At 26.7% G+C, this 15,232-nt stretch overlaps 1 protein-coding gene across 2 annotated transcripts in view; it reads right to left on the reverse strand.

The window, feature by feature from the left end:
* Positions 1–15,232, reverse strand: part of Chc (clathrin heavy chain) — a 37,142-nt gene that overhangs the window by 4,963 nt on the left and 16,947 nt on the right. For both annotated transcript variants that reach the window (XM_087165851.1, XM_021148191.4), the window contains 14 exons: positions 14,350–14,442; positions 14,196–14,267; positions 12,000–12,180; positions 10,954–11,024; positions 10,661–10,879; positions 10,312–10,577; positions 8,204–8,584; positions 6,629–6,812; positions 6,329–6,521; positions 4,573–4,730; positions 4,328–4,492; positions 3,415–3,571; positions 578–696; positions 215–496 (listed from right to left, as the gene is read on the reverse strand). In XM_087165851.1, coding sequence (XP_087021977.1) covers positions 215–496; positions 578–696; positions 3,415–3,571; positions 4,328–4,492; positions 4,573–4,730; positions 6,329–6,521; positions 6,629–6,812; positions 8,204–8,584; positions 10,312–10,577; positions 10,661–10,879; positions 10,954–11,024; positions 12,000–12,180; positions 14,196–14,267; positions 14,350–14,442 — 2,541 coding nt within the window. The remainder of the gene's footprint in view (positions 1–214; positions 497–577; positions 697–3,414; positions 3,572–4,327; positions 4,493–4,572; positions 4,731–6,328; positions 6,522–6,628; positions 6,813–8,203; positions 8,585–10,311; positions 10,578–10,660; positions 10,880–10,953; positions 11,025–11,999; positions 12,181–14,195; positions 14,268–14,349; positions 14,443–15,232) is intronic.

The raw sequence follows: 15,232 nt of genomic DNA on the forward strand, positions 1-15,232 counted from the left end.
TAGCAAAAGTTTATTTTTTATTTACACCATCCCACTATTTTTTTATTTTCATTTATTATTTTTTTGGATCAATGAATTTCTTGGCCTAACATTAGGTAACATTTTCATTTTCAGTTTGAAAAAATAAATGTAAACAATTGACGAGGAAAATTAAATGCATAAAATTATTTAGTTTAAAATCAAAACTAAAAGAAAAATGCTGCAAATCGATTACCTTAGTGAAGAAATTAACAGCACGGGTATGGTCCATTCTCGGTGATAAAACAATCAACAAGTCATTCAACAGCAGAGGCTTATAATCCACATAAAACTGAATAGCCTTGTAATATAACTCTATATTTGCGACTTTAGTAATGATTTCTTTGAAATGTCCTTCACGCCAAGCTTCGGTGGGATGGCTCATCATAGTAACAACAGCATTATCATACTCTTCGTATTTATCGTAGAGAAACACCAATTCTGCCCAAAGGTGAGCTTGCTCTGCAGCTCTGAGCACCTAAACATTAATAAGATTGCAGGTGAATTCATGTTATTTAAGTAAATACATACTCATAACGTAACACAAATAAACTCATACCTTTGGTATGTTGACACGTGACCAAAAGAGTTCCAAATGTTCTTTCATTTTTGAAGGTTTATATTTAGAATACAAAATACCCAATTCAGTAAACATTCCCATGTGTGCCCGTTCCAATCCTACAAATACAAAGAAATTATGTAGATAAATAACACCATCTTAAAAATTAAAAGCATATATTAAGGCTATAATCACAGATATAAAAGATAATCACAGCTGTAGAAAACAGATTATAACTTAATAGTAAATAGCACTTGCAAATAAAATATTATACTTAATAAATCTTAAATCAGCAAGAAAATATTTGAGACAATCATTTGTACCAAAACAATTTAAAATGTACAAATTATAAAGAATTAAGTGCTGAAATTCTATGCTTTTAAAAATAAAGAAATGCAGATTAAGTAATGAAAATTTTGAGAACTTAAACAGATGGCAAATTATAACCTATGTAGTTCAAAATACTATATATTTTTATGAGTATGTAACTGCAAATTAATTCACTAGTTATCTTTAGCAGAAAGTTTAACAACTTTTGTAAGAAATAGAGCTAGCTTAGAATTTATCAGAATTAAGTCCTACCACACACATGGCAGTCACTTTCATCACTGAATATAGTACTTTAAATAGGCATTAAAAAGAAAATATATAGATAAAAGGTATTAAAAAAATAGTTTACTATTTATAGCTGTGAATTTTAATGAAATAATTTGGTACACATACTTGACAACCACTATTTTTGAAAACTTGGTTTTATGCAGAACATTTCTTTAAATGTATGAAGTCTTAAAAAAAAAATACATTTAAAGATTTCAAATAAATAATTAAGATAACAAGTTGACCAGATTTGAATTTTGAAAATTACACGATTTTGCTCACAGGTACATACAGTGAAAAAATATAAAAATCAAAATAAGTTTTGATATTTACAGGTACTTAAACAACAATAAAATTGTACATTATCTACATACTAAAGAAAAAATGTATGCAAAATTATATACAGTGGAACCTGTCTAAATTGACCACCCTCGGGACCAAGTCAAATGGCCACTATATAGAAGTGGTCACTTTATGAAAACTCTTTAAAAAGGATTCTTTAAATAAAACTTATAGAAAATGGTCACCTTACTCAGGTGATCACTTTACCCAGGTGGTCACTTTTGCAGGTTCCACTGTAATTAATAAAATTATAATTTGGAAGTTCATCAAAATGATAAGAAAAAAAAATCTAATGTTTTAAACCATTACTTAAAGTATATAAACATTAGTACTCTTGAAGTTTTTGGTGGCAAAAAATGAAATAAAAAGTACAAAAAATTATGTTTTCACGACAATTTAGCAAACAAGAGGAAAAAAATTACTGGTCAAAATTTTAATAAGCTCATCTTTTTAACACCACTTTCTAATTAGTAATCAGACTATCTAAGATTCTTTTCGCCTGCTAGTTGAAATGGTAGGTTCTGAACAAATAAAAAAGATCAGGAATACCATGACAATCACACTAAAAAAACAAAGACACCATTTTAATCCTGTAAAGGGGCTGAAATAGTGTTCATTTACTTTAGCATATTCTTTGTCTAAGTTTTTGTCATTGAAATTCTTAAAGTGAATTCAAGCACACTGAACATTCAAGAGTAGATTGAAGATTTAAAAAAAAAAATGTCTAGAAAAGAGTTGAAACTTTCCAAGAGAATGGAGAGCAAGAATACTTCACTTACACTAACTCAGAAATTGTTTGAAAACTGTGCTTTAAATTCTAATATATTTTAAAAGTTAAGCTTTGAGTCTAGTTAGTTCTATGCAAATAGTGAAGGAAATATTCATAGATGATAATACTTTTTAAATACAATAAATATTCATATATTTGCTATATTTCAGATTTTCAAATCCATGACTTTTCATGACTAATTCTAAGAATTTTTCATGACTTAACAAAGTTACTATTTTCTCCGACAAAAACACAATAAATTTAATAAAGCATTATAATAACATTAATTGAAATGATAGGTATAACCAAAATTGTTACTTCATATTTATAGATTTTAAATTTAAAAAACAGAGTAAAGAAAGAGTTGAAGTAATAAAATAGCTGGAAAAAAAAAACAATTTTTTTCTTTTTTTCTGCAGAATTATATTTTAAATATACTTTTCTGGTTCATCGGAAAGGAAAGAAATACTCCTCATTTTTCTGTTCTCATTTCTGAATTTAAAAAAATTTGCCAATGGCTGGCTTGCTTCAGCTAAAATTTTAAATTTATTAAAAAAAAAATTCTGAAATCACAGAAATTTAAAAAATATTTTGCTCTAGAAATGATACTTTTCTTTCATTTTTTTAAATATTATAATTTTTAAAGAATATGATAAAAACATTTTATATTTTAATAAAATATGACTGAGTGGGGATTTAGTTACAAATTCAGATATTCAGAACATCATTAAATTGGGGGGAGATAAATTCCATTTTAAAAATTAGATTTTTTGGCTACCTAAATCCATGACTTTCCACGATTTTTTTTTTTTTTTTTTTTTTAAATAGTTAAAATCATGACATTTCATGACAAATTCTGTTCAATACCGAAATTTATGACTTTCCATGATTTTTCATCACTTTCAAGGTGCGCAGATACCCTGCATATAGTAGTAGCATGTGAAATACAACAGAAGTTATAAAATTTAAGTGAGGCAGAAAAAATAGCTTGAATAGATAAAAGAACAAAAAAATTTTATTATATATACTAAACCATTCTCATTGTTTTGTCTTTTATAAGATGAAACATTCAAGACAAAGGTTTTCTTCAATAAACTCATAACCTGATATTATATAAAAACTGACTTACCTAAAGCTGCTTCTAGAAGACTGATTAGTTCCTCAAAATACCCTCTGTCTTGATAGTAATTAATAAGATCTTCAAGTTCATCAGCGTGAACAACAATATGAAGACCACACATCTGGGCAAGTCTGAATTCTTCATTATCAACACAAGCAAAACATACCTAAAAAAATAAAAACCTAGGTAAGAATAAAAAAAATATCTACAATATCTAAAAAATGGTAGACCCAAAAAATTTTAACCCCTAGACAAATTTTATGAATTTTATCAAAATATAAGAACATGAATTTTGTTTTAATGCATTACAAAGTATCCTTTATATACCTTAAAATAATGCCAATCTTAAATCACTGTTTTAGCGAATGAACAACAATGCATTTTCAAAGTTAATTCCAATGGCATCGTATATTTTTTCTCACACAACAAATATACTTCCTTCAGCTATGTCAACATCCCCAGGTGCTTTTCAAAACACCTTTAACTAAAAATTATAGTCTCAAACTCATGTATTAAGATTCTGCCCATCACTTCAAAATTTGAGCATTCTTAATTTATTAGGGCAATGTATATAGATTGAGAAACATCTGGATGATTCTTTTATCTTAAAAATAATAATAAATCAGTATAGTCAATTCCTTGCATATTTACACTTTTCAATCGCATTTAAACTAAAAATGAACATGGATGAAGGTTTCGTGCATGCGTATCACTTCAAAGTTAATATGAAAATCTAGTTCTAACAGCCAGGCAATTTTTTACCTTATAAAAACTATTAATGTAGCAAAATTTCTTACAAATTAAAATAAAGCAATCTCATTTAAAATTAGACAACAAAAAAAAGTCAAAACCATTGCTTTTCCCACTCTCCCGATCATTACATTATATTACATTTATTTCCAGCAAAGGCAATTTGAATTACCTCTTTCCAAGTTCTAGTTGAATTAGCTTTCCTTGCACTGTCCACTGCACCCTGAAATTCTTTTAAGTGAACCAATGTAATTGCTAATCTAGCAAAGTTGGAAACATTATTATACAACAGTTTAGCAGGTTCATAAAGACCATCTTCAAAGCATCGATCACCAATCTGTAAGGATAACAATGAATTAGATAAAACATTTCACTCAAGTTTAAATGCAATTTTTAGTTTGAGTATTAATATCAAACCTTTTGAATATCAGCATGATTAGGGCCAGATATAAATTCTTCTAAATCAGCTAATCTGTTTGTTTTTGCATAAGCATAAATCAATTCTGATTCTACATATGATTCTCTAGCTTTCTTCCTAGCCATCTGCAAGTAACGTACTAAATCTTCCCAGCTCTCTATAAAATTGAATGAGATTATAATAATTATGTTTAAAAAATCACTTATTAAAAATTTATATATTTTTTAAAAGTAGTAATACACAATTGTATTTGCTAATAGTACATAATTCGAAGAAAAAAATTATTAACAAAGAATACAGAATTTCTTTACTATTAATACAAATCAAAGTATCAGATGTTTCATGTAGAACTGCAACTAATCCTATGATATAAAAAATTATAGAATTTAAAAGTTGCATTATTCAATTAACCACAAAATCTCAAGTACCTGCATCTGAATCATGACATTCTAATACATAATTTAATTTAAATCTGTATTTAAATGTGGGTCTTCAGCATGGCTAAATGTTTACATTTAAAATTTAGGTTGATTAACTACAAAACAGTGAAGTTTAAGTTCACTTTTTAACTTAGCATTTGTTAAAAAACACTTCCCGAGACTTCAAATGTCTGTCATCCATTGTTCATACAGTTGCCAGACTTTCAATTTAACAAAGCATGATCAACCATTGTCAAAATACTAAGTTTTATCTTCAAATTATTCTTAAAAACTTTTTTTACCACAGCTAATTTTTGTGATTTTTCATAGAATAGTTAAATTAAGACATTGTTATCTTTCAATTCATACTTTATCTAAAAATATGAATTTGATACATCTATTTTACAGTTTATAATATCTATATATCATCTATTTTGTAGCATGATTGATTATGTTACAGGATTTTAATTTCTGTTATAACATAAAATTTTATATAACTTTTGACATTCACTTTTCAACTATGTTATTTTTTCAATGAAAACCATAATGCTAATTCTAAAAAAAGCTCAACAATGCCTTCTTATCACCTGTTAGTGAGTACATGGGATTTATTTATTAGGTATATATTTATAAAAATTATTGTAACCTTTATCAGCACTATACTGAGAAACAGTTAAGTTTTCTTAATAGGATATTTAATCTAATTAAATTATACTTTTGTGAACAAATCTTACAAGTGGGAGATTTGTTCTCAAATTATAAAAAAATACTATATAATAATAATACTCAAATGCCATAAATAAATTTTCTATTTTATTTATAGTATTTAAATCATATACTCAAATACTATAGATAAAATTGCAATAAGAGTAATAGGCAGTAGGACCTATTGAGCAAGAGAATACTCACTTCAGTTCAACTTTAGCATTACTAAAGATCACAAAAAAAAAACACTTTACTGCATTATTTTTCACTACGCATGCTTTTGTTAGAATCAATGCTTTTCATGTGTGAAAAAAAAAATTAAGATTTTATATTCCAGTTAATTGAATTTAAAAAAAATGAAAATGTTTATTAATCCTAAATAAAACCACATCTTTTCAAAGTAAACAAAAAAAATTACAAAAAAAAAAGTATTGTTTAGGTATTAGAACAATTATCTGTGGTAGTATAAAAAGTTCAGTAAAGCAACAAGTGACTTGTTTCATCTTTCTTTAAGAAACTATTAGGAAGGTATTTCAAAAGTTTGTCTATCTTTGCTTATCAGTGTTAATAAAATACATTTCCCGAAATTATAGATATAAAATTTAATTAAACAAAAATATGAATAAAATACCATTTTCATGAGCAGTTTGAACTACATCTATGAATGAAGAAGGATCACCAGCTTTAATGTAAGAATCAATAGCTTCTTTTACCATGCCCTGTTGCAATTGAGCTTGAGCCAACAAACTCCAAACTGCTGGTTCATTACACCGTTCTGCAAATTCGTAAGCTCTATCCAAATTTTTAATGTGTTCAATAAGCACCTTTTTTAAATAAATAAAAAACTCAATTAAAACTATCCATAAAAGAGTTAAGTACAATTAGCACAAGTTTATATCATAAGGATCAAAACAGATTATACTCAATATACCTGAATAGCAGATGTGTTAACATCAAATTTCTTGAAAATAGCAAATGCTTCTTCATATAATTCACTGCCAATGGCAATATTGGCAATATCAGGAGCATCATAGTTGTCCAAACGATTAATGTACTCCATCACTCGGGTGCGATCAGCTTTTATAGCAGTTAAAATTAATAAGTTTTGTAGATTCCTAAAAATTAAAACACTTATCAATTAAAGTGACATATTAAGGAATGAATGTGAAACAAATATTTCAAAAACATGTTATTTATAACCTAAATTGTATTATGTTTGATAAACCACATTTTTTTTAGATATATTATTAAATTTAAAGATAATCTTAAAGGACATTATTAAGCTTATTTTCGTATAAAATTTGTAAACTTTTACCAAATTTTAAACTTGCTTCTACATAAGTATTTTGCTTAATTTTTTTTACTGGTTGCACTCCCAAAAACAGTAAAAACTTTCTACAAACCAGTAAAAAAACAGCAAAAATTCGTAAGATTTCATTGCATCTGACTTTTATCACAAAAAAACATTTTTCAACAAGTATATTAAATTTTCCTACACTTCAACATTCTGTATTCAACATTTAATATTAATGAAATTTACAACCATAAACCATGCTGAAATAAACATCAAAATCTTTAATTATGGCTGAAAATATGTATTTCAGAATATAGAACAGATTTTAAGCTTGAAAGTAACCAAGTATTTTCGTGTCAAATCATGCAGCATTCTCATCTTTCTTAATTTTGTTTCAATGTTGATTTTCCGAGGAGAGCTATTTAGTAAAAATAACTAATAAACAATAACTAATTAACAATATTTTTCTCTCTAAATGTAAAATTGCTCAAATTTACGATGAAATCTAGCACTTTGAAAAGTTGATACTCAAATGCCAGATTCATAAGTTTTACATCATTCATTTAAAAACAATGATTCAATCAAATTGAATGCAATAAAAATGGGACAAAAATATACCACATTAATTTAATATTTCTTCGTTAACAAATAGAAATTCAAAAAATTTATGTTTTTAAAAAAATTAAACAGCATTTTTGGGAAAACCAAACAATCTCTTAAGTGCATGCAATTTTTAAAATTATTTGTTGCATTATGAATTTATTGAGGACTTTTCAGTCTTAAGGTGTCTAAGAAGTTCTGAAACAAAAAGGAGGACGCTAGTAAGAGAGGAAAAAAACTTCTCATTAACAGTATTTTGTGAAAGCTACTAAATTTAAATTTCAGATTAGCAGAACTCCAAGAACATTCTGTCTGAAAAAAAAATTCTGATTCACGGAAATCCCCGAATCAGTTTCACAGAGTTTTGTGAATTAGTAGAAAAATCAGATGCCTGGTTACAATAAGAAACGTTTATGTTGCATTCCTTTTGTGCGCCTAAAACAATTTATTTTGATTTATGCATGAATTCTGAACACAGGCCTAAACAGTAAGCTTCAAAATAATATTTTCAACAAGACTAATCATCCAGATCAAATATTCACTTTATTGGAAAAGTATAATTAAAAATTATTGATAATCAAGACAAGAACTACAAACGTAATAGTAACTTACCTATGATCACTGAAGACTGAATTTTCAAGAACTATCTTTTCAAGGAGTTCAATCAGTTCATTTGGCAGATCAGCAGTCATGAAGGCCTTCACTGTTACAGATATATCTTCCGGATCTTGTGTTTCAGACAAAGCAGTTTGTACAACTTGATCAATCAAAGGCCTCCTAAATTGGTTGTTTTCATTTAAAACTTCAGCCCAGAGTTCAGAATCCCGCCTTTTTACCAAATATCTAGCTTCACTTTTAAAGAGAGAGTTCTCATTGCACACTTTTATTAATTCTCTGTCACATTCACCGCGTTCATACGCTATGCAGGCTAGGTGAGGATCCCTTTTTTCACAGTATTTACCAACAACCCTGCTATCATAAAACTGATTCTCCCTAGAATAAATGTAATAAGTCTAATTAATAATCATGTTTAAGGCTAGATTTAACTATACTTAATTCCTTCTTATATAAACATATTAAAGATATACAATTATTAAACATTTTTATTCAGTTTCAAAATCTAGCAGTTTAAAACCACTAAGTCTCTGTTAAATTATTTTTATGAATAGAAATCTCTCAGATTACATTTAAAGCAACCTAATGTTTTGTTTGCTTTGACATATGACACTACTCTGTGCAAGAAATATATGATAGATATAAATTAAATTTTAGAAAAACAGATTTAATAATACATAACAATTTGAACATCCAAATCTAATAAAAACGTGACTAGGATTTCTTTCCGAAGAATTCCAATTTTTCAGGAAAGTGGAAAAACCTGGAGAGAAAAAAAAAATGAAAGAAACTGATCATGGAAATGACTAATAAATTTTTTCAGCCATGAGCATTATAAGAATAGTTTTAATTTTAATATAATAAGTGAAATTTAAAAGTTTTTTCAATCTTTTTTCTTCAAATCATATGCATATTACAGTTTTATACAAAAATTTTCTTTAAGTTAAGATTCAAGTCTTCTTTTAATAAATAATTATACAAATAATTTTGATATAAATGAACTTCTTTCATTTATATCCAAATTATTTGTACTCATATTTTTAGTTAAATGAATATTCTGTTTTAGAGTAGATTTATTTTAAAATTATATAAATGTTTAGAATATTAATTTGAAAAAATTAAGGATTTTCTCAACTGGTTAAATTTTCATATTTTTTCATGCTTATGTATTTTTCAATAAATTTATTTTGTTTTTATAAAATTATCAAATGTGAAAAAGAACTAAATTTTTTGATTTGCTATGACGCATTATATTGTTGAAAATTTACAAGTTATACTTTATAAAATAAATTAAATTTTAAAATATTCATTTTTACATAATTTTCAGTTCAGAATATTAAAAAGCTCTAACATTTGAAATTTTATAAATTTAGCAGTTAGAAATAAGAATTGTTGAAAATTCTAATTTGTTAATAAAATTCCAGACTAAAAATCCTTAAGTATATATTTTAACTCAAAATATTTCTAATATTTCATATGTATTGTACTAAAATTACCTGTAGCATATCAGAAAGATATTTAAAATATTTATGTTCAACAGTATATAATTACGAAACTTAGTATTATAGTAGTAACTGTGATATATGCTATTTGTAGTTGTGACTGGGGTGTATGTGACTTGTTAATTTATTGCACTTTAAAAAAAACATGATATTTATTTCTTTAAATAATCATAAAAAATAAATTCTACAATTTCTTAGTTAAAACATTTAATAAAATTTTTTTAATTTCTTAAGAAATTCAAATTTTATTATTTTTTTTAAATTTTTACTAGTTTAAAAAACTAGTACTATTTTTTAAACTAGATTAAAACTTCAATTTGTTTTTTTTAAAAAACTAATATTTTTTTAAAAAGATTTTCTTTCATTTAGGCTGGATAAAACTTATTTCTTCAAGGAAGCTGCTTCCCCCCTCCAGATGAAACTTGGCATCCATGGTTTAAAGAGACAAAAATCATTTTAAAACACATTCTTAGTTTGACTATAGTAAGGAATAAGTAAGTAGTTGCAAGCTAACTTTTGCAGATTAAGAAAAAACTTATTTTTTTGACAAATCTATACAACTTTAAGTAATGCTATAAAATATATGATTTATAATACACTAACTTTAAGAATCTCTCTGGATTATTATTGGAGTCTATGTATATTTTCGCAAGAGCATTATGAGTGGCAGGCTCATTGCAGCCTTCGTGGACTCTCGTCTCTAGCCATGGTAACAGGAGTTTCAGCCTGTTCCTTTTTTCAACTTCTTCAACAAGTTCATCAGTTGAGAACTGCCCTCTCACTACCATTATCAATGATTTAATTACATCTTCAGAACAATCTACATCTAATAAGCCACCAATCACAACAGGAAGACGAGATGGATTTACCTACAAAAAATTTAATATGCAGTAAATTAATGGAAAATAAATAAAGTCTAGAAAGATATAATTAATAAAATATTGTTAATTACCTTTTGAACATAAATTTCAATGTACTTTTGTAAATTATTTCGATAAAGGTAAAGGACGAGGTCATGCACAAAATCAAATCTGTCACAGACTATAATCAAAGGAAGTTGATCAGTAAGCTTTGCTTCTTTAAGAAAATTTTTAACTCTTTCTGGGTTGTAACAGTTGCTCTCACGGCAGATTCGCTCTACTTCTTTGATTTGACCAGTTTTACAAGCAGACTAAAAAATAAAAACCATTGTAGAGAAAAAAGCATATATAAATATTAATTATCAAAGAAATAAACTACTGTTACCTGTATATATTTGAAATGAACTTCTGGGTCTTGACTAAAGTTTACAATAGATCCCAAGAAATAGAATAAACCTGAAAAATATTAACTATTTAGGCATATAAAATGAAAGTTGATTATATTATTAATTATTGTCTCTCTTATGTTAATAAAGATATTCATAATATGATAAATAATTTTAGATGCATTAAAAATAACTAATTTTTGGATGATTAAATGTAAAGGTTGATGGCACAAGTTTTATTAAGCCACTATGCAGAAAATATTGCATGGCAGCTGGAAAGAAATGAAAGAAATACCAGATTATGAAATCAACTAATGAAAACTCAAAATAAAAATGAAATCAAAAAAATTCTTTTGAAACCTGTAACTCAATTTTAATGTAAATGAGCAGCACTGCTTTTTATAAAACTCAATTGAATATTTTAAAAGTTTTATAGGAAAACTAACAAAAAAAATATGCCCAACTATTATAGGATGAGTACAGTCCTATTATAGAAGGTGATTAACTTATAGGCTGCATAGGGCAAACAAATAGTCGCATAGAATTCATTACCAGAAACATCAGCATATACTGTTAAGGCAGCATTGAAAGGGGAACATAGATAGGCGAGGAAATGAGATACTAATGGTTTGTCAACACAGCATCAATTATTATACCTCTTAAAAGTACCTAAGAACAAATTTTAGTAAAACCTAGATTTGTTAGACTTGACACTGTGGATACACTAGTCCAACTGCATATTTATAGACAAATTCAGACACTAATCAATACACATAGTAAAAGCTTGACTATCAGTAAAGAGTCTAACCTTCTGAATATGCAAAGTATACTAGAGTGCCAAAAATTTAAATTTTTCAAATTATTTTCGGGGGGGGGGGGGGGAAACAGGGCCTAATAAAAACATAACAATGAACAAACAGTGTATTTAATGAGTCTTTATAGATCCTTATGTTTACTTGCTATTTTTTTTAAAGTGTTATACAGCCAGTGTATCACATTTGCGTTATACACTTAAACAACCTAATATTGAGACAGTGACACTTACCTTCATAGCTTTTAAAGGATTCAAATAAGTCAATTAGAGAGGTGGTGGTCAGTTGCTCATGATATTTTGTGGCTACCTGGACACATATTTGTAGATTTTGACGAATGTTGTGACTTAACATAGCTTTTAAACATTCAATAGAATCTTCAACTGATAAGGAGCCAAAATAGTTAACCAGCCACTAAAAAAAAATTCAAAATATTGAGGGAAAATCTGTTTTAAAACAAAAAATGTTTTGACAAAATTAAATTTTATAAGAATGAACATAAAAATCTTCATGTTGTAAGAAATATAAATATAAGCAATATAAATTAGTGCTTTTCAGAAATAGTCTAATATTATATTTTAAATTGGTAATGACTAATATCAACAGTTAGAAATTGAACAAGAAGTAGCATTTGCTAGAACTAATCGAAGAAACAATATCAAGTTCTAAACTTCGAAGTCTTATCTGCTAGTAAATAAGTAGGTGCAGAAACTAAGCCTTAATTGTAAAAACATCTCTTAATCTAAAATTAAAATTGCAATATCCTTTTAAAGTTAAAATTGCCCTATTCTAGACTCAAGTTCCTAGTTCTTTCTAGAGATACATCTGGTGTGAAGATTATAGTGATAAAAAAAAAGAGGCATTTTATTAGAATTACCAGGTTTATCATTGAAGTGTATTATTTTTTGCCAAATACAATTAAACATTCTGTTATGTTTTACACATTCTTTGTGGTATATTAGTCTTCAAATAACCATTGTCCAAGCTGTGTAGAAGAGTTTACAGAGTCAATCTGCAGCAATCTTCATAAATTCAAACATGTCTGTGACCATAACACAAACAGAGACTAGTAATGTAAAAACTATGCTTTATCTAATATGTATATTGCAAAATTAGCACATGAAGTAGGACAAAAAAAAATTTAATATATGCAAAAAAAAATATTTAAAAATTGTTAATTGAAAATTATTAAACACTTTTAAATGAAGGGTATAATAGAGTATTTGAAATTTAAAAAATCAAATTAGTACCTATACAATCGAAAAACAGTTATAGTTTTCTTATTTATTTTTTTAACTCTATTTTTAAAAATTAAAGTTAAAGAGCATTAGTTAGAATTTTTGAAAGCCATCACTTTGTTTTATCTGAAGAGTAACGGAGAAAGTAGGGGATTTAAAAATAATTTTATTTTTCCTCTCAATAATATTTTAGGCTTGTTTTTTAAATCTGTCATTAAAAATAATTTGCAGATGCTCCGATAATCTGCAAATCTGTATTTGTGTATTGTAAATTCGGCACATCCTTAATGATTTACACAGGTCACATGTACATTAGATTTATTTTAAAAAAGAGTGTCCTATGGCAAAAAATTTACTTCATGTAAAAACTTCATGTTGTTACTTTAATTAGAGTAGCGGAAAAGATTAAACACTTTATTAACATTTAGTTACATATTGATTTTAAGAAAACGGAAGTTTAAACAATTTTCACAAATATTTTTTCATGAAAGCAACAACTTATAACTGAAACTTGAGTGTATGTAACTTGTAATATATAAAATTTGTACATATATAACCTGAAAATAAGTACTTGTAGGTATAAAAAAAAATCAACTATTTTGTTTATTTTTATTAAGTTTTTCTCCCAAGCCTAATTGATATCTTATTTTAATACCCCACAGAAATATTTTTTCAAAACAGCAATTTAATTCTAACAGCTTAAAGAAGCTTAAATCATTTAACTTTTATCAATTTTAAATTAATATAAAAATGAACAGTTTGCACTAAACTGCATAAATAAGAAAATCAAGTTTGCTCTAAATTAAGTGAAAAATTATAGCATTACTCAATTAATGAGACCAAATTTTCATTTAATAACTTAAAAGAATTAAATTGCTCAAAACTAAGTTTTTACTACAGGGTTAAGAAATTAAATACCACTAAGAATTTTTTTTTACCTCTGAATTCAAAAGATGAGTATGCACAATTGCTCGCTTAATATCATACAAGTCTGTATAATGTTCCAACTATTATGCACTAAACTGCATAAATAAGAAAATCAAGTTTGCTCTAAATTAAGTGAAAAATTATAGCATTACTCAATTAATGAGACCAAATTTTCATTTAATAACTTAAAAGAATTAAATTGCTCAAAACTAAGTTTTTACTACAGGGTTAAGAAATTAAATACCACTAAGAATTTTTTTTTACCTCTGAATTCAAAAGATGAGTATGCACAATTGCTCGCTTAATATCATACAAGTCTGTATAATGTTCCAACGCCTAAAAAAAGTAAAAAATTAAAGTATGATAATATTTCTAAAATATTAATTGAAACAGTTGAAATCTAAACAATGACACTTACTCGCTGTAACAATCCAGCCTTTTCACACAGTTGAGCCACGTGAGCTCTATCATAATGAGTAAACATCTGATTACCTAATATAGCATCAGCTACCTGTAAAAACAAATTACAGTTTAAGCTATATTCTAAAGCAATGAAATATAGATTTGTATAGTATTTCTTTAAGTTTAATACATAGATATACACACAAGAAGTGGGATAAAAACAGGTCTGAAGCCTTGGAAAAGGACATCAATGTTTCCTCAACCATACTTGTCAATAGAACGATCATCCAAGTGACACAAAATCGAAGTGCTCCAGCATAAAAATTTGGGAAAATCTGGCAAAAATATCCTGGTGAAATCTTAAGTCACATGCAAAAACAGAATTATTTCTCTAGACTAAAAAAAATAGGCCTAGGGATTTTTTCAGTTATCACGGTTCGGTCAAGGGAAAACTTAAAAAATGTCCATTCTTACATCAATCAATCTAAAAATAAAATCAAAAGGCTGATGTGAATAAAATGTGAGAATGAGTTTAATTTTGAATAGTAAATTAAGAACTTAGGATTAAAAAAATAACATTAGTTAAAAATATGTTACACACATATAAATTAAAATTAATACATAAGGGACAAGTCAATTTTTTCTCTCCCATTATTTGCCTCTAAACATTGAAACCAGAGGTGCAATATTTAATTTAAAGCAAAACCTCTTGAAAGGATGATTATATTTGTAAACGTTTAGGAATAGATATAATACCCTTTTTGGAATTAAACATGCAAACTAGTAATTGGAAGAAAAACTTCTATAAATGAGTCATTTAGGTAGCATGTCACTTTTTGAACTGAAGGACCTCTGTATTCCTTTCAATTTTTTGAAAATTACTTGAAGCACATAAAACA

Source organism: Parasteatoda tepidariorum, chromosome 6, assembly GCF_982258835.1.
Source record: "Parasteatoda tepidariorum strain Cologne lab strain chromosome 6, Ptep-v5.0, whole genome shotgun sequence".
NCBI lineage: Eukaryota > Metazoa > Arthropoda > Arachnida > Araneae > Theridiidae > Parasteatoda > Parasteatoda tepidariorum.